The 18,657-nt window shown below is 35.2% G+C and overlaps 1 protein-coding gene across 1 annotated transcript in view; it reads left to right on the top strand.

Moving 5' to 3' along the window:
• Nucleotides 1-18,657, top strand: part of LOC131037327 (mannosyl-oligosaccharide glucosidase GCS1) — a 207,367-nt gene that overhangs the window by 28,984 nt on the left and 159,726 nt on the right. The window contains exons 9-13 of the mRNA XM_057969439.2: nt 626-708; nt 7,519-7,626; nt 11,717-11,838; nt 12,024-12,131; nt 12,246-12,319. Coding sequence (XP_057825422.1) covers nt 626-708; nt 7,519-7,626; nt 11,717-11,838; nt 12,024-12,131; nt 12,246-12,319 — 495 coding nt within the window. The remainder of the gene's footprint in view (nt 1-625; nt 709-7,518; nt 7,627-11,716; nt 11,839-12,023; nt 12,132-12,245; nt 12,320-18,657) is intronic.

Raw genomic sequence — 18,657 nt, 5'->3', positions numbered from 1 at the left:
AGAAAAGGATAATTGAGCTTTGGACAATGTTACCCATACGTAAGACTGTATGATGACAGATATTGTTCCAGCACTTCTCCCATGGTAATTCTTTTCTTTTGAAAATCCAGTTATTGCACTCCAACCATGCCAACCATATTACATATTGCACTCCAACCATAGAAGATCCTTTTTATTTTCATACATCAAAAAATCTGGCTACTTATTGAAAGGCCATGATGCGCATTTCTACATTGAAATGGAAAACAGATCAGTAGACATATTTAATAGTTCAAATAAATAACATTAAAGGATTAATGGTGTGTATCATGGGGGTAATCATTTATCATCTGCACGGGTCAGGAAAATTATTGAGATTGATAGTATTTGGATGTTAATCACCAACAAAGCGTATATAATGACATTTAATATCTTGTTTCTTCGTCCTCCGCAAAGCTTAATAACACACTGCATTTGATTGATCTTATTTATTTATTGGTCACACTTCACAACTCATGTAGATTTAAAACAACCATAAATTCTTGGGGTTCTTTGTGGCAATTTAATTCTTAACATGTGTGTTTTTATGCTTTTACATATGCAACCCTCTTCCACATTAGACTTATTGTATATGATGTATCTGCAGGAGTTCAGTTGACTGAACGTATAAGAGAGCAAGAGGACATTTATGAAGATCACTTTCAGAAGAGGTTTAATCTGTCTGGCAAGGTAGCTGGGTCTTCCCAAACACACTCAAATTTAACATTTTGTGATATTATAAGTATATACCAATGATAACCACAATATAGGGTGATGTATGCTTTTAACATTTTTGGTAGGTAGACTATATATTTTGTTAAGAAGATATTTTTTAAATTAATAATGCAAATATTGTGGAAATAGTTGATCCTATGGTTCAATATGTCACAATTTGTATTCACTGAGGTTTATGTTTGAGCAGTTTACTTCTACAAATGTTCCAAAATGTTCTCAGATGAATGATTTGCAAACAATATTAGGAGTAATTAAATACATAAGATTTATATTATTAAATACATAGGACTTACATGCTAGATGGCACCTTAATCCTAACATTCTCCCATTTGACATTGTATATTGTAAATATGTTGGTTGAAAATTTTGCAAATTGGGGAAGTTCACAAAATTGTGGTTTCAGCCAAAATGTGTGAGATTAAAATCTCTCCTAATTATAAGGGAAGGCCCCCCCTATGCTTATTACTCTAACTTAAAACAAAATTTTAACTACTAAGCCTATTTCAATCTTGGGTGTTACACCATCTCATTCTCTTTCTTCAAAATAGATGCTTATCCTTTTCTCTCTCTTTAGAAAGGATATTACAATTTAAAGCAACAATGATTTAAACAATTTCAAAATTCCTACGAAACAACTTAGGAGCATATACAAGAGATTTACAAGTATGAAGCAAAGTTTCTATAAAAGCACAAAGTGTTCTGTTGCTTCCCCGGACAAGAAAATAATGGTGAAACACAAAGTCTTCAGCTCACTATTATCCTATCTACGTTTTTATAATAAATTCTGTAACAAGCAACTTTCTTTAAATATCAAAATAAAGCTCAAAGTCTTTATGATGGTATTTTTATACAAATCACAAGATATACTTACTCCAAGGTAACAAAATAAAGCTCAAAGTCTTTATGATGTTATCTTCCAACAAATTCTACTTTATCAATTTCAAAATGTAGCACAAAGTCTACACGACCAAATTTATTCTACTCTTTCACAATATCCCAATAAACTTCTTTTACTCAATCAATTCAATTACCATAACAAGAATGACATAAGAACACTCTCACCATAGAACACAATGAACTCAACACAAAGTTTGAGTACCAAAAATGCCTTCTTTATTGATTGAATTAGCAAAAATCACAAATAAACTCAGAGTTTCACTTTTGCTTTCACTTCGATAGTGTCTAGTTGCATATATATAAAAGATAATAATTACAAAGAGCACCCTCATATATATAGGGGAGGGACTATGAGCAAAATTAAGAAAAACTCAACTAACTATGACCAAGTCAAAATAGAGTTCGATTTGACTTAGGACTTGCACTCCTACATGCAAAGCTGATAATACAAAATGACATTTGAAGTGTTGATTGGAATAACAAAAATGCACCTACAGCTAGAAAGCATGGAAAAAATGACTAAGTGTTTGGATTCCCATCTTGAGCATCGTCATCTCCATTTTTCTTCAAGAAATCCTCAAACTTCTAGAGAGCAGCTTGTACTTTTGAATCCTCAGGTTCATCAGCATGACCTGAGATGACTTGAGCTCATGTAGTTGAGTCCATCAAGCTAGAATAGTTCTCCTTGGATTTCTTGAAGACTGTTTGATGCAGAGCATCTTACAAACCAAATGATCAATAGGATCCTTTATGATCCTTTCAACATTCATTCAATAATATCTTTGAACAAAGGCAACTTATAAAGAAAACCACAACATTGCTGTCTTCAAGACAGTCTTTAAAGATTGAATTATTTGACCAACCAAAACTCCAAACCAAAATTTCTGGAAAATACAACGTTTGTAGATAACTACATTATCTATCATCTTGTAAAATCTTAAGGTCTGATAATCTCATTTGATTTCCCAAACAATTCTTTTTCAGACTATAAATTCTGATCCATGTCTCTGTCATAATCCAGATTTAAAACTCCAACCCCTGCCTAGGGCATCATATATCTTTCTCAAAACAATTTCAAATGATACCAAACCAATTCCATGTGAAGAATATATGAATCTAGTTTTTGAATATGTAAACTATTTATTTTTACCAATCATAAATAATTATACCATCACAACTCTTTTCCTGCAACTCCATTGAAGAGGGTTTAAAACCAGTCTTCATTAAAAATGTCATAGATTCCACAAATCATCATGAAATTGAACCAAACCAAAAGGAAATGAAATATTACTCAAATATATTTCCAATGAATATAATTAGAGTTCTTGAATCTTCCATATGCGTTCTTACCACGCATTTCACTATGACTGTTCTCAGAAATCCTGAATCTGCAAATACTAACTTTCACGAAAAATCTCATAACTTCCTCCATAGTTAATAAAAATTGATCAAACCAAAAGTATAGGAAAGAGGATTCAATATACTATCTAACCATTACTATATTACAGGGTTTCCAGGCCGTACATGGCCGTACAAGGCCTGGAAACAACAACTTAACAAAAAAAACCAATCAAAATAAGAGATTCAAATTCACTCAATTGCTCCAAAATGTTCTCCTCTTTCTCTATTCTCTCCAATATGATTTGGTTCGACCAATACATCATATTTATACATATTTAGGTAGTTAGAAACCACTTAACCACCCTTATGACCTTTCATCTTCCTTTTGACAACTTTTAATGCCTTTTTGCATTGTTTCATGCTTTACAATTTTTATGCATTTTGACAACTTTTATGACACTTAATAAAAATGACTCCGCACTTTGTAAAATCACCCTAGACATGTCCAAATAACCTATTTAAGACCTTTTACGTGATTTTTAGCCTTTATTAGACATTCTTTCATATTTTTGTCTTCTTGATCAAACTAGGACCTTAACATAACAATATTAACAATGTCATATAAATGGCTTCACATAGCCTTACATTTAGACTCAAATACATCACAAATGAATCAAATATATTTTAATACATGATATAAGGACTCTTAAACTCATTTATCTCTTGTACTTTAGGTGCCTCTGCACCACTGTTCCCAAACTATCCAAGATAACCTGGATTTCTATTAATCTATCAATTGATGAGAGAGTGGAATCAACTCTCTTGAGGTCGGCTTGAACGAGCAAATTGAATTCCTGTGTGGCTGGATCTAGGGGTAGTAGCTTATGATCTTGATCAAGTAGGTCACAAGGAAGTTCATCAATCTTTTTAGTGATTCTTTTCACTGTCTTTTCACCCAAACCCTTTGCCTCTTCTAGATCTTCAATGAGCTGCTCTAAAACTTCCATACAATGTTTTAGCAACTCTTTGTGCTAGACATACATTTTCTTGAAAGGAATTACATTGTGATCAACCAAAACATCTAGGGAGAAGTCCTTGAACTTCGTCCATGCATCAAAATCCTTCTCATAGGTTTTCATTGCCTCCAAGAAAGCTTTAAGTGTCGATTCCAATTCAGATTGAACACTCTACACATTATTGATCAATTTGGTAGCATAACTCAAAAGGTGGGTTCCTTGACTAAGCATCCTATCCATCCATTCTCTTGTTACTCAGCCTTGTGAAGTAACCCGCTCAACTTGCTTAATGACTTGTTCATCAATCAATGAATTCATTGGCTCAATCACCTTTGAAGAGTTTGTGATCTTAATTAACACGGTTGTGAGTTGCTCCACTTGTACCTTAAGCTTATCTTTCTTGACTTTTTCTTCATTATAACTGGCCACAAGAGCATCGAAAATGGGTTTGCTTCCTAAGCTCAACCCTCCTTATCACATAGTCCTCTGCTTGGACTTCACTTATATTTTTGTTAGGACAAGGCTCTGCAACTTCTATATACTTGTTCTTGGCACTATCTACCTTAACTCTTGAGATGGTCGTGGATTTATTTATAGTCTTTGGCTTAACATGTACTAGCTGGCCGAAATCAAAATCATTAGGAGATATAGCCTGCTTCTTCCTCTTGGGAGTGTTAGAAAGCAACCAGTGTTGGGAAGAAGTTCCTTGGCCTTAAACAACAATAGTTACAATTGATGGAGTGGAAGTCATAATAGAAGATGGGTTTTCAACAACTGATACATTTGGTAATGGTCCCATATCTGACATGAACTTATCAAAATCCTCAAACATGGATGTGGATACTTCAGACAAATTTGGAAAAGTGGAGAAAACATTTTCAATGTTATCTCGAGGAGTATCTAAGACAACTTCACTTGCAGAAGAAGAAACAATAGGAATGGTCACACTAGGAGAATTTGACACATATGAAATTGTGGACCCAAATGGAACGGATTCGGAAACATGAACTTGAGAAGAAGTAGCAACTAAAATAGGACTCAATACTTGTGGAACATGATCTTCTATGTCTCCAGGTTCGGTACCTCTGAAAATCTTTGGTAAACCTTCTTCATCAAATTCTTCTTCTTTCTCTTCTTGATGATGTCTCCTCCTCAAGTTGGTCCACATCAATAGGTTCTTCCTCACATTCTCCTTCTTCTGGTTCCTGTCCTTGCTCCTACTAAGAATCTGATGTAGAAGACTTCTCTTGTTCCTTCCCTTTACTCTTTCCTACTGTGAACTTGTACTTGGGAGCTTTAGGAGAAGCAACACGATCTTGCCTTTTCTTTGTTCTCAATTCGGATCTCTTTCCAATAGGCCCAATAGTATCATCCTTTGATCCAGTGGTGAACGACTTCAACTAGATTCCCTTCTGTGCTAGCCAAACATTGGTTTTTGCAAGAATCCTTTAAAATTTGGTCCTTATAGAGACAACCTCCTTTTGAGACCATTGGATGAAAGGGAGAGGAGTATTGACAATCTTTTTTATTTTCATAGATGGAGTCTAAGACATTACTGCCATCAACCAAGCCATTAGGAATATCAGCCAGGTTGAGATTGATTATTTGGTCCTTTGCGAGGCGACAATAGTCTAGCCTTCTGATATCTTCCTCAGTTTTGCAATCAGCCTAGATATATTCAACTCTATGAACATGAGTGTAGTTATTTTATAGTTTGTTCTTCATACCTTTGTAATCAAAATCATTTTTGGACTTGAATTGCCTCATTGTTACTCATCTCATCTCTTCCTCCATAGCTCTTGCTTTGAAAGCTAAGCTGATAGAGTATCTCCCAATAGATAGTAAACTTGAAACCTGTTTTATGAGAACTGGATTGTCAATCATGAACCACCACCATTTGCCTTGCCAACTTCATCAAAATAATTTTATCAGATGGGTACCTTGGGAGCATGAAAGGCTGATCATTATAACATCCTATCCTTAGATAGGTGAAGGTAGTAGGAAACTGTAAAAACATACATCCATATTGGTTGACGTTTTCCCAAGCCTCATCAGAGACCCTATTCTTTACAAGTTTCTTATCAAACATACACATATATGAACCAAAGAAGGCATCATTAACTCTTCTAAAATGATGTAAACTTTCTTTAAGAGCTAATTGAAAATAGTGTTTCCAAACTTGGACTTGTCTTTTGTCTCCTGAGGAAAAACTTGCAAAATTCCTCATAGCGGTAGTAGCATACACCAAGTAGGAAGTCATGTAGAACTTCAAGGTGGTAGGTACCTTAGTGAGCTGCTCACACAAGGCGCCACTGATCTGGTTACCCCAAAAGATCTTCGTGTTGTTCTGTCTAATGATATGAATGTATTGATACATCCACTCATATTATGTATTGGAAGTGGGAAGCCCTTTTACTCTACTCTAAGAAGAATAATCAAGTCATTCATCTCCTCCTTGAAGTCACTTCGAGGAAAGGTCCCCGGCCATCCAAGAAATTGTAGGCCTGGGAGTCTTCAACCAATCGTCATTGGTATTCCTCCCGCATTTCTCACAGTGTTTCTTATAATAGGCTTCAACAAACGTCATATCTATATCTGCAGATTGCCCTATAGTAGCAAAAAGTTGAAACACAAAAACTTAAAATTAAAATGTGAAACTTTAAAACTAATACTACCTAATAATTTAGGTGAATGGAACAGGGAATTATGCCTACCTCGACACTGCCAGTGCTCCTAAATGTGTGGATTTAAAGTCTGCTGTGGCTCCCAACTTGACTTTCAAGTCTCAACACTTGGCTCTCAACACAGTTTGCTTGCTCTGAAAATGGCCTATCAACAATTTCCGTATGGATGCTGCAAAAATGATGTCTCAACAGTCGTCGTCTGCTTGCTGCTATGTGAAAAATCGCCTTTTTAAGTGATTTTAAAAACATTTTAAATCTTTTTTCAGGGTTATCATCTCTGATTGAGTTTATTTAAAAATGCAGGAAAGTGTCAAGAGATGTGGGCAGTTGTCTCATGTCATAGGAGACATCTCCATACATATCTCCCATCCCAGAGATGTGCCACTGGAGTTGGAGATGTGTCTCCCTGCAACAATATTTTCTTCTCATTTACTTCTATTTTTATTTGTAAGAGGGTTTTTGGTATTGAGGTTGATATGATTACAGAGGGCTTTGTATTTTTAATGTGAAGATTGTTAATTGTGATTGCTTTAGACCAAAATTTTGAGTACAAAGATTTTGTTTAACTTTCAGAAATGTCAGCTTCGATATGTGATTGGTCATTCATTCTTACATTTAAATTTTCTAGTGTTTGTTTCTTCCCATTCATTTAAGTAAAAGACACTTTGTGACATGTTTCCCACATTTGGAAAATTCCCCTGGACTGGTGTCTTTTCATCTAGGAAAGAAAAACTGTATTTTGAGAGTTATTATGTTGTAGTGAAACTATTATTTTAGAGTAATTATGTTGTATGTATTGCAAATTTGATGAGATTCAAATTTCACAGGTTGACGAGGAAGCTATGGTAGTTGGGAGGGCTGCTGTCAGCAATTTGATAGGAGGCATCGGATACTTTTTTGGACGGTCACAAATCTCTGTTCCTAAAGAATCTAGAGTAAGATAACATTATCTATCTGATTCTATATTTGATTGTTGCTCTAATCTCAGGAATCATCATATGGGTTAAGTAATTTTTATGTTATTTAGATTGTGTATGTGTGCTACTGTTCTCCATTTTCATTGTAACATGTTTAATATTGGCTTATGGGTGTTTTCACAAACATTGAGCTTAGTTGTAGTAGTTGTGAGAATTTTATTCTTACAATTGTACACATAGGATTTTATAGACTAGATAAACAGCTTGCTTGAAAAACTAGCCATCGTCTATTATTGATCTGGCACTCCTGAAATACCTTGAAACATTTTATAGCCCTTTATGTCATTGGAGTATGCAATATTTTTTTTTGAACAATATTTTGGAGGATGCAATATTAGGTAAAGAAAATTATAACTCTAGTGTTTTGATATTTTACTTTTGTGAGCTTTTGCACCATGTAAAGTTTAATCATTCTCATGTCATCACCATGATGACTATTTTCCATAAATAGTAATTACTTTAATGACCTTTCTTTAATGTATTTGGCTAATAATCACAAGGTTAGGGGGACTCACAAAAAACACAAGAACCTTTAATTATTTGTTCATATGGGGGAGTAATGGTGATTATCAGAACATCTTTCTCTTTGGGTTTTTCACTGTCCTTTTACCAGTTTGGAATTCTTTTTGTTCGATGTAATACCTTATAAGGCTTGCATTGTCTATTCTTGATCTGGCATTCCCTAAATACTTTGAAACATTTTATAGACTTTATTTCAATGTTTTGGAGGATGCAATCTTAGTTCAAGGAAATTTCTAACTGTAGTGTTCAGATATTTTTAGTTTTGTGAGATTTTGCACCATGTGAAGCATAATCATACTCACGTCATTATCATGATGACTATTTTCTACGAATGATCATTACTTGAATGACCTTTCTTTCATGTATCTGGCTAATAATCACAAGGCAAGGAAACTCACAAAAAACACAAGAGCCTTTAAATATTTGGACTTTTGGAGGGCAATTGGACCTGTCATCTCTTGTTCCTAAAAGTGAATGGCAAGAATTGTATTTTTGTTGTAATGGATTGCTAAAGTATGCCCATTTCCTTGCCATACTTGTTGAGTTTAAAGCACGAGAGGTGGTTGATTTGTTTTCTGGAGAAGTATTTTGGCTACATGGCTTGCATAAAACAATTGTTAGTGATAAGGATAGGAGATTCCCGAACTCCTTTTGGCAATAGTTATTTATTTTATGAACTTCTAGCTACTCCTAGTACAAACTATCATTCTAGATAGATGGGTGGATGGAAATAATTGATAACTGGGTTGAAGAATACTTATGGAACTATCATAGATCAATAGACAACATGGGTTAAGTGTTTGCACCTTGGAGAGCATTGTTATAGTACCACTTATTGCATGTCATTGGCATGACACCATTTATGGGACTATATTGTATATGATGCTCTTACCTTCATTGATTTGGTGTTCATTGATAGTTGGTAACTTTGTGGAGCATAGGAGATACATTATGAGGTCACTTAGAGACCATTTGCAATGGACACAAAATCAACAAATTTTTTATGTGGATTGACACATAGTTAGATCCTTTGAGGTTGGGGATATGGTTTTTCTACACTTGTAGCTTTATAGGTAGACTTCCATGAAACAAACTGGGATTGAAAAAATTAAACCCTACTTCTATGGACCATACAAATTATTGCGGAGAGTTGGTGAGGTGGCCTATGAGTTGGAGTTGCAAGTTGGTAGATGTATTCCCAATGTTCTCCATGTGCTTTCCATAAAAATTACTTGGACAAGATTTTCCATTAGTTGATTTGTCACACTCGGATGATGAGTGCAAATTTGTATTGATTCATATGCCACTATTGATGCATGGGAAATGACGTTGAGGAATAGGCGATCATAGAGTGGTTGGTCTATTTGAGGAGCCTAGCTACGGGGGATGCTACTTGGGAGGGGCTAGAAATACTTGAACATTCGACATTGCATTTCTTGTGGGTAGGTTATTTTGGGATGGGTGGACTTGTAATTACCCCTTTTCATTGAGTCAACAATTGGAACCCACAAACCCATTTTTATGCTTCTCAATGGGCGAGGGGTTGTTTCTAGACAGTTATATACTGGTGAGGTTTGGTTCTATTTATTTGTCCATAGTATTTTAATTAGTTCTAGATGATTTCCTATTTTGTAGGGGCATTTCCTAAATTTGAGAAGGCTAATTGGAAGCAATACTGTCACCATTTGTCACTTAATGGAGAATTTACCCTAAGTGGATCTTTTTTATTGTCAACATTGTTCATGCCCTTGGATAGTTTTAAATTTACCCTATTTCTTAGTTGTTTTTGGAGGGCTATGGGGACAAGACCATGTGATGCAACCTATTGTTGGAGTTTGTGTTAGTCATTCATAATACTTTATTTACGTTTTGGTGAGTAGCTATCAAGTTATGGTTGATTTACCAATGATAGGTGAAGGTTTATTGGCTACTAGGGCAATTTAATATTATTACACTAGATAGTGGTTCTTGATTATTAATTTGTTAAACATTATTAGTGTTGTATCAAATAAAAATAATCTTTGTTATTTGACACTAAGGCTAGGAAGTAGGGTTTTGAGCATGCCAAGGAATAAGTAGAGGCTAGCAATATTGAGGTCTTCATTCTATGTCTATTTCACATAATTTCAGACCAAGAGTGGGTGGCTACAACAAGTAGAGCTCATATATTGATTCAGGGATGAAAGCACTTGGATCCAAAGATTAGAGGATGAAACTTTTTATGGGTACTCTCATCCAGGGATAGCATTGAACTGAAAGCATTCTCTTTTCAATTGACAAAGTGATCAATGGGATGGTTGGAGCAGCATTAGTTCTGGTTTGGTAAAGATCTTTTGCCATTTGCTTGATTTCTAATTAGATCCAAAAGATTATTATTCTTTGATGTATGTAGGCAGATATTATTAGTTCTCTATTGATGTCTTCGAGCAGATTTTATCAATAAAATACATCTCCAGTGTTATTATTAGGGTTTACTTTGTTCATGCAGTGCATTATTGTTTTCTTCTTGGCATTATTTTGGTATTAAAACTAAAATAATAAAAAACTAAAAAGAAGGCAGCATAATGCGAACCTCCTTGAACAACGTTAAATGCAACAATTGTCATGAGAAATAGGATATTGACAAGCAACTCTAAATTACTGTCCATGCTAACACATTATTCTAAAGAGCCTTTCTTATTCTTTTAGTTTCAAAATATTCTTGATCTCTTAGTTGTGTGTTAAACTGAAGAATTAAGGGAGAGTCGTATAATTCTCTGCCCAAATCATTGATACATTTTAGCATAGAGGTGTAAGAATAAATGCACATAAATATCTGCTAGTTTAATTGGATTGCTGAGTGCATCTAACTTGTGTGTTTAAACATTGATGTCGTAATGCTTATTAATTAATGTTTAGGGGCATGCTAAACATACAATCCTTGATGCAGTAGCAGTGCAGATGGCTGTTTGTGTCTTGAATTTGGAATACACAATTACAAACAATTTGGTTTGAATGAACTCTGCTGTGAGCTTAGATTCTTGTGCTTACATTGAATTTGTGAGATTTTGACGTGTTTAACATGAGAGTCCGAGACAATCTCATAACCGCATAGATTATTGGGTGAATGTAAGCCTGGTATGGAAACATGTACTGATAGTGATGCAAGGTATACATGTTTTAATTCCCTTGCTGAGACCTAGATAGGTGTAGAGTTTGTGTAGGATGTTAGTTATTAATCACTGATTTCATTTTGTTAAGGGATATCAAACAGCAATGACCCGGTATGTATTTTTAGATTGATTGATGTGGGTTCTATATGGGCCCTCTGCTGATAAAACTATAAAACTTTATACGAGAACCTATAGAAAATTCAGTGTCAAAATAAGCTATTAATGCTCATAAAACATAACCTGCCATCACATTTCTATAGTTTGTATATAGGTGATATTTTTGTGCATGGTAGGTATCCTAATGCCATTCCTTTGGATGATGTATGTACTTGGACCATTTCTTGAGTTTGACATATTTTAATATTTCTGGACAGGACATATTTGGTAGTAATATTGCATTGTATTGGCCAGCAGCGCTTTATACAGCTGTTCCTAGCCGTTCCTTCTTTCCACGTGGCTTTTTGTGGGATGAGGGATTTCATCAGCTTTTGATTTGGTGAGCTTATTTTTGGCAAGACTTTCTTCTTGGTGTTTCTGTATATTTTATTCGATATATTATATTACCATTGTTACGTTGTTTTTTTAAATTTTTTTTGTTTTTTGTTATTATTCAAAAAAATTGTTTTTATTTTGAGCAATGAGATATTCAAGTTACAATATTAGTAACATGTTATTTTGCAGTCGTTGGGACATACAGATATGTTTGGATATCATGGGCCACTGGTTGGATTTGATGAATAGTGATGGTTGGATCCCTCGCGAGCAAATCCTAGGAGCTGAAGCCCTGAGGTGTTTTGGATTCAATGTCTTTAAGCAGACAGTAAACACCCATTCATTCTTTGAGGTTTTGAAAATAATGGGCCTAGACATTGAGATTTTACTGTTTGCTTTGTTTTGATGCAGCAAGGTTCCTGAAGAGTTTATTCCTCAACATACAACCAATGCTAACCCGCCAACTCTTTTTCTTGTTTTGCGTGGTAAATCTCTGTCTATACTCAGAATCATATTTACATTGACAGAGAATCATTTGCTTTATCTATTTATTTTTAATCTGTTGTAATCTTTATCATATTGATTTATACACTTAATCTAGAATTTAAGATGGGAACAGAGTTGTACGTACTTGTACATTTTGTGTACTCACAACAGGTATTTTGATATTAGTGATATCTATTAGCATAAGTGAATATTTGGGCTTGGTAAAGCAAAAGGGGCAAAGGTTTGCATAGAGAAGTTCAGAGGATGGCTTGGAAGAAGGAGATGATACAAATGTTTAGATGAACATCTTATGAACAGTAAAAAGACATATCATACATTTGGTTGGATAAAAAGTTAATGAAATAAGATAAAGAAGAATTTTCACTCAACTTTTTGCAATCAATGATGGAGATGTATATGCATGTGCATTATATTTTTAAAGTTATAAGCCTTCAATTTTTAATGCTACCAAATGACATGGGCCTTTAAGAATGTAAATACTAAGAAGTAGGTAATGAACCTCATTTGATTTGTTTGGAGACTAGTTGTGGCCTAATCTTGGTGGGGACAACCTACTGATCTTAAAAAGAGAAAATTAATGTCCATTGATGATCAATGAGACTCAAAATTACTAGTTACAATAACAAACGAGGAATGCAAAAAGCAACTCCAATCAACAAAAAATGAAGTATTTAGGAATAAAACTAGAATAATACAATCTAATACAGAATAATATATACAATGCCATACATAAAACAAATCAATCTTGTGAAAGGAAGTTCCAATGTATCAAATAAAATACTAAGTATCCTATTCTCTCTTGAACAAGGAAACCTTATATGCTAAATATTGTGATCAAGTAAGGCTACCCTAAGGTTTCTTTAGTCAGGTCATGATAATGCAATCGAAGAGACTCAGTGTGTATGATGTGATATGCTAGTATCACAAAGCGACTTACGCTTATGAATCGTAGCTAGAACTCTTCAAAACTCACTTACTCAAATAAAGAAATATCAAAAGAGATAAAGGAATAGGAAATCTAATCTAAGACCTAAGAACAATGATAATAATGGATGATGCTCAGATAGATGAATTCCTTAAATCAAGCTTCGCTTTGCCAAGATAATAACAACTAACAAAACTGATGCTATCTCCAAATGTAATGAATGATTTTCATATCATAAATATTCATCCAAATACCCAATACTGACGCAATCCAAATGAATATCCATAATCGAACTTAGCAACAATAATTAGGCTCAGGCTAACTTTACACAGTAGCTTATAATCAACAAACCACAAAAAGTATGAACCAAGGAATTCATCACATATTGTCGCATGTCACCATCATAACTAATGAACTTCAAATAAATTGGAGAAACAAAAAGAAACCGTGCAAAATGTAGAAACAAGACACTGAGATCCACCATATCTTCGATGAAACTTATGTATTAATTTCAACAGTCTTGGCAACAATTTCTTCTTTCTTGCTACTCTATTCTGACTTGAAACTTCTACCTCCGAATTTCTAATTGTTAACCCTTACAAATGAAAAGACCAAGCCTTTTATTGACATCCCAATTACAATTTCAAGGGCCAGGATTGATTTCACCATCGACAAGAAATATTTTCCTTGAGTGCAATTTCACCTTTGATAGGAAATTTTTTCCTTCAGTACCAATTACAGGGGGAGAAGAAATTTGACTAGAGCGCATTTTCATTGCTATCAAGGAATTTTCATCCTTGGAGCACATTTTCATTGTTGTCAAGGAATTTTCATCCTTGGAGCGCATTTTCATTGTTGTCAAGGAATTTTCATCCTTAGAGCGCATTTTCACTGTTAAGGAATTTTCATCCTTGTAGTGCATTTGAGACATAGGGAAGAAATTTCTTTCTTTCGAGCCCACTTGAGCCTTGGAAAGGAAATTTTGTTGCATTTCTACATGAAGCAAGGAAATTTTGGAGTAGAATTCCCACATTTCCATACTTGTGACAAGTATTCTTGCAATATTTTCAAGTGTTAGAAGGAAATTCCTTGATTTTTCCCTTGAAATTTCATCTTTGAATTTAGGAAATTTCTTTTATTTTTCTTTCCTGTCAAGGTTGGAAAATTCGACCTTGACAAGGAATTTCCTTGTCAAGTCATCACTTTCTTGTACATTTTCTCATTTTTTCCATAACATTTTCTTCATTTCACTTTTCCTTGCAATATTCTTGACAACATTGACAATATTTTGCAGTTTTTCTTGCACTTCGACAACAATGTGAATTCCCACCTTCAATTCTAGTCTTGATGTTTGTTCATGGATTCCAGACTCGAAATTTGAAATCCTAAATCAATTTACCCATTCTTGACTGACAAGACATCACTTCCCCCCCTTAAGAGCTAGGAGACGAAACTACTGCCAAGCTATGCAAACTGAGCAAAAACCACTTATGCTAACAAGCAAAAAGTGGAGTTCCCCATTTGTAATGAGGCAATATGTGAAAACGTCACAATAGGCCATAGCATTAAGCTCACCATGGGAGGCCACATGATAGCTTCTCTTGTGTTTGCCATATCCATGGTTAGAGTAGACATTTTGGTTGTATTATGGCTCACTACTTTGGGCACAATAGAGATGAATTTTGAAGAGCTATTCATGCATTTTCACTCAGGGTATAAAATTTGAGCTAATAGAATTGCATTTAAAGATTCCACAAATGGTAAGATCACACTAAATGCAAAAGATGCCTAAACTAAATGTGGATAGAGGTGTGGCTCAATTATTATCATTGGAAGTTCAACCAAAGATTCTTGCGTTTGCAAGAAATTACAGCTTTGGGGGATAAGCAAATACATTTATAAGCATGCTTGAGTACTCGTTTATAGTTTTAGGACTCTAGGAGTAGCCTCTCGAACTTGGCGAACTTGTGAGTCATATCTCTAGCCTAGTCCAGTTGCCATTGACTTGCACAACGAGTCCTAAAGAGTTCTGGAGAGTACTCGTTTGAGTCTCACCCCAGGACTCTTCGAGTTCGAGACTCTGACTTCGGAGTTTTGTGGGCAAACTCTCAGGTCTACTAGGGCATGTTAAAACAACAAAACGTGATTATTTTTCCTTCGTATTTTGGGTCAAACACTTGTCATATTATAAATTTGATTAGAATGAGAGGGTCTAGGAGTGGAATCACACAGATGAGGTTACAATTGTCAACTAATTTTTTTTTTTTTTTGTAAATTATGATTTCTTGTTTTTTGGGCTGAGTCCTGGTGACGTGTTTTTTATGACATCGTCGAACACAGAATAAAGTTGCCTTATGATCACTTCACTCTCTCTTGATCAAAGTACGATTGCATGCTAAGATTGCAGAAAGTTCAAACAATCGACTCCAAGGTTCCTTTATGCTACGAACGTGACTCAGTTGGCTGATGTGTTTGCTGGTAATCCAAGGGGCCTTATATTTGCATCATTCTTTCACTTCTTTGTTGTGGCTGGAACTCCATCATCAGATATAGCGAATTTGTGATGTTTCTGCTTCAAACGAACTAAAATAAACTGAAAGTAAAAGGGAAAGGGTTTAGAAGGATCTAAATTTACCCCTAAGGGCAGTGATAACAATGAGTAGTGCTCTGGTGGACAAATTCCAAATGAACCAAGCTCTGCTTCGCCAAGATCAACTACAATTCCGCAAGAACCGGTGCAATCTTCTGGGGATGCTAGAGGAATTTCAAATCGAGAAAGTACATTTGAATACCCAAAAACGACGCAATCCAAACAACCATCTACAATCGAACTTAGCACAAATTTAGGGGGTTCAGGCTAACTTTACACTGCAATTTACAATCAACAAGATGCAAAAAGTATGAACCATGGAAATTCATCAAACACCATTACATTCTCCATTGAAATCAAAGCACTATACTACTTCTACTCTAAGTGAGGAAGGTGAAACCATGCAAGCTTTGAAAAAATAATTTAAGTGGACACCATCAGAGAACAATGTTTCACTGTTTATTATCTCAAAACTTATTGCAACAATTTCATACAAAGCTCCCTCCTTTTACAAATGAGGGGGTCACCCCTTTATATAGGCCTCAAGCCATGATTACATGCAAAACCCTAATTAGGGTTTGCTCAAAAGATTCTCCACTCAAGATGCAACAAGGTGGGAATCAACAATAAATGCCCATTATGCCCATATACAATTAATTACGATCCTGCTAGAAATGGCAACCATAAAGCATTAATTAACCATTACATTCAAAAAGTGCCCACTATGCAATGAATGTACCCTCATGCAAAAATTGCCCATGGTGCCATAAATGCACCATCATATCCTGAACGTGACGACTGCATGTAGAAGGAATTGCCATAATGCCACAAATGTGACGACTGCATGCAAAGAGATGCTTCATTAATTCAGTGTGCGTTGACTCGACTGCCACTTGGTGAGAAAACCTTAGAGAGAGAGAACTTCAGGAGAGAAGAATCTGATCCATGAAGAATTTTCTTGAAGTTTCTGGAACTTTCTTTGTTTTGGAGGACATTTTTAATGATTTTCTACCATCTCCTATTTTTTAGGAATTTTTCTAAAATTAAGGACCTGGATCCAGGAGAGAGAGTAATCTCACATGAGTCCAAATCTACCATCATTTTCAAATTCGGATGATCCTTGATGCCCGAGAATGGATTTTTCAAATGTTTTCCCTAGGGGAAAATTTCTTGTTCAATTCATCCTTGATTTCTTCCTTGCCTTGGAAATTGTTTTTTCCACCTTCAATTCATCCTGGCGTGGAATTCATGTTGTGAAGGAATTCTCCTTTGGAAAGAAATTTGTTCCTTACCTTGAGGAAGGAAATTCTTTATGCCTTAGCCAATTTTCATGATTTCCAAGAACTATGTCCTGAAGGAAGAAATTTCAAACACTTAGTCAATTTTTCACCTTTCTTGGAATTTTGTCCTGAAGGAAGGAATTTCTGACACTTAGCCAAATTTTCACCTTTCCTGGATTTTCTTCTTCTTGGGCGCAATTCTTCCTTGGGGAAGGAATTTTTGTGCTCTTTGAATTCATCATGTTTGCAGGGAGCTTTTTGACTAATTTTCACATCTCCTATTTTTTAGATAATTTCCTAAAATTTAGAATCTGGGTCCAGGAGAGAGAGAATTCTCCCACGAGTCCAAATCTGCAAAAATTTTCGGATTCTGATAAGATTTGGTGTCTAAAAATGGAAATTTCAAAAAATTTTCTCGAGGGGATTTCTGCTTTTTATTCTACCTTGACCTTTGGATTTTCATGCCTTAGACAAATTTTCAATTTTCAAGCTTAAGCACGGAATTCACTCTTCGTGGTGGAATTCATCAAATTTCTTCACCTTCCCTGACTCCCTCTATTTGGCGCCCTCCATTACTCATAGGCACAATTCTTCATTGATGGAGGAATTTTGAACCTGTTCCATTCTTCCCTGACTCCCTCTATTTGGCGCCCTCCTAAGGGGTAGGGCAGAATTTTGTGCTTGCCAAGGATTCAATGCATTTCAATGAATTCCAATATCACATCATTCTGCCGCCCAATGAATCCTCCATGACCCTTCCATTTTGGCGCCCAACTGAGGAGTAGGGCGAAATTTCATCATGGAGGAGGATTTCATCATTTTATCCATTGTTCATGAGCATACCACTTTAGCGCCCTTCCTTGGCTGATGGCGGAATTTTGCACAGGTGGAGGAATTCATGATTTCCTTTCTTCTTCTTGACTTAAGTGAATTTTTGAGCTTCTTCCAGATCAGGCTACCATATATGGATTTGAGGTGATTTCCCGGACTTAGATAAATTTTTTGAGCTTTCCACTTCAGGAAGCCATTTTTTGATTGAACCTGTCTGCTTTTTGACTTTCCGGAATTGGAAATATTCGTGAATGCTTGATCTTCATCGTTTGCCCGAATGGTCTTGTGAAAATCAACTTTCCAAAAATAGAAAACTTTCAAAACATCAGTGTTAGATCCCTAGATAGGACACATGAATGACTTACTATAAATAGAAATTTACTAAAAATAGTAAGTTTGATTTTTGGCAAAATGAAGACATTTCGGGACTCAGTAAAATCCCTAAAAAATAGGAACTTTCTAAAAATAGAAAGTTGCTCTATTTTTGCTCAAATTTTATTGGGAGGCTCCTCGAAGGGTCTTGATTCTAGTTCTAAGTTCAGTTTTTCCAAAACCCTAAAAGAAATCCTAAAATCTACAACGGAAGGCAAAAACCCTAAAATTGACTAAACAAGCCCTAGACTTCATCAAATTTGCTCAAACGAGCTGTAGACTTGATCAAACTGACCCCCAAACACTCACAAACTGAGG

Source organism: Cryptomeria japonica, chromosome 3 (assembly GCF_030272615.1).
Source record: "Cryptomeria japonica chromosome 3, Sugi_1.0, whole genome shotgun sequence".
Classification (NCBI taxonomy): domain Eukaryota; kingdom Viridiplantae; phylum Streptophyta; class Pinopsida; order Cupressales; family Cupressaceae; genus Cryptomeria; species Cryptomeria japonica.
Note: the sequence above shows the minus strand (reverse complement) of the source record. Positions and strands in the feature narration are given on the sequence as shown.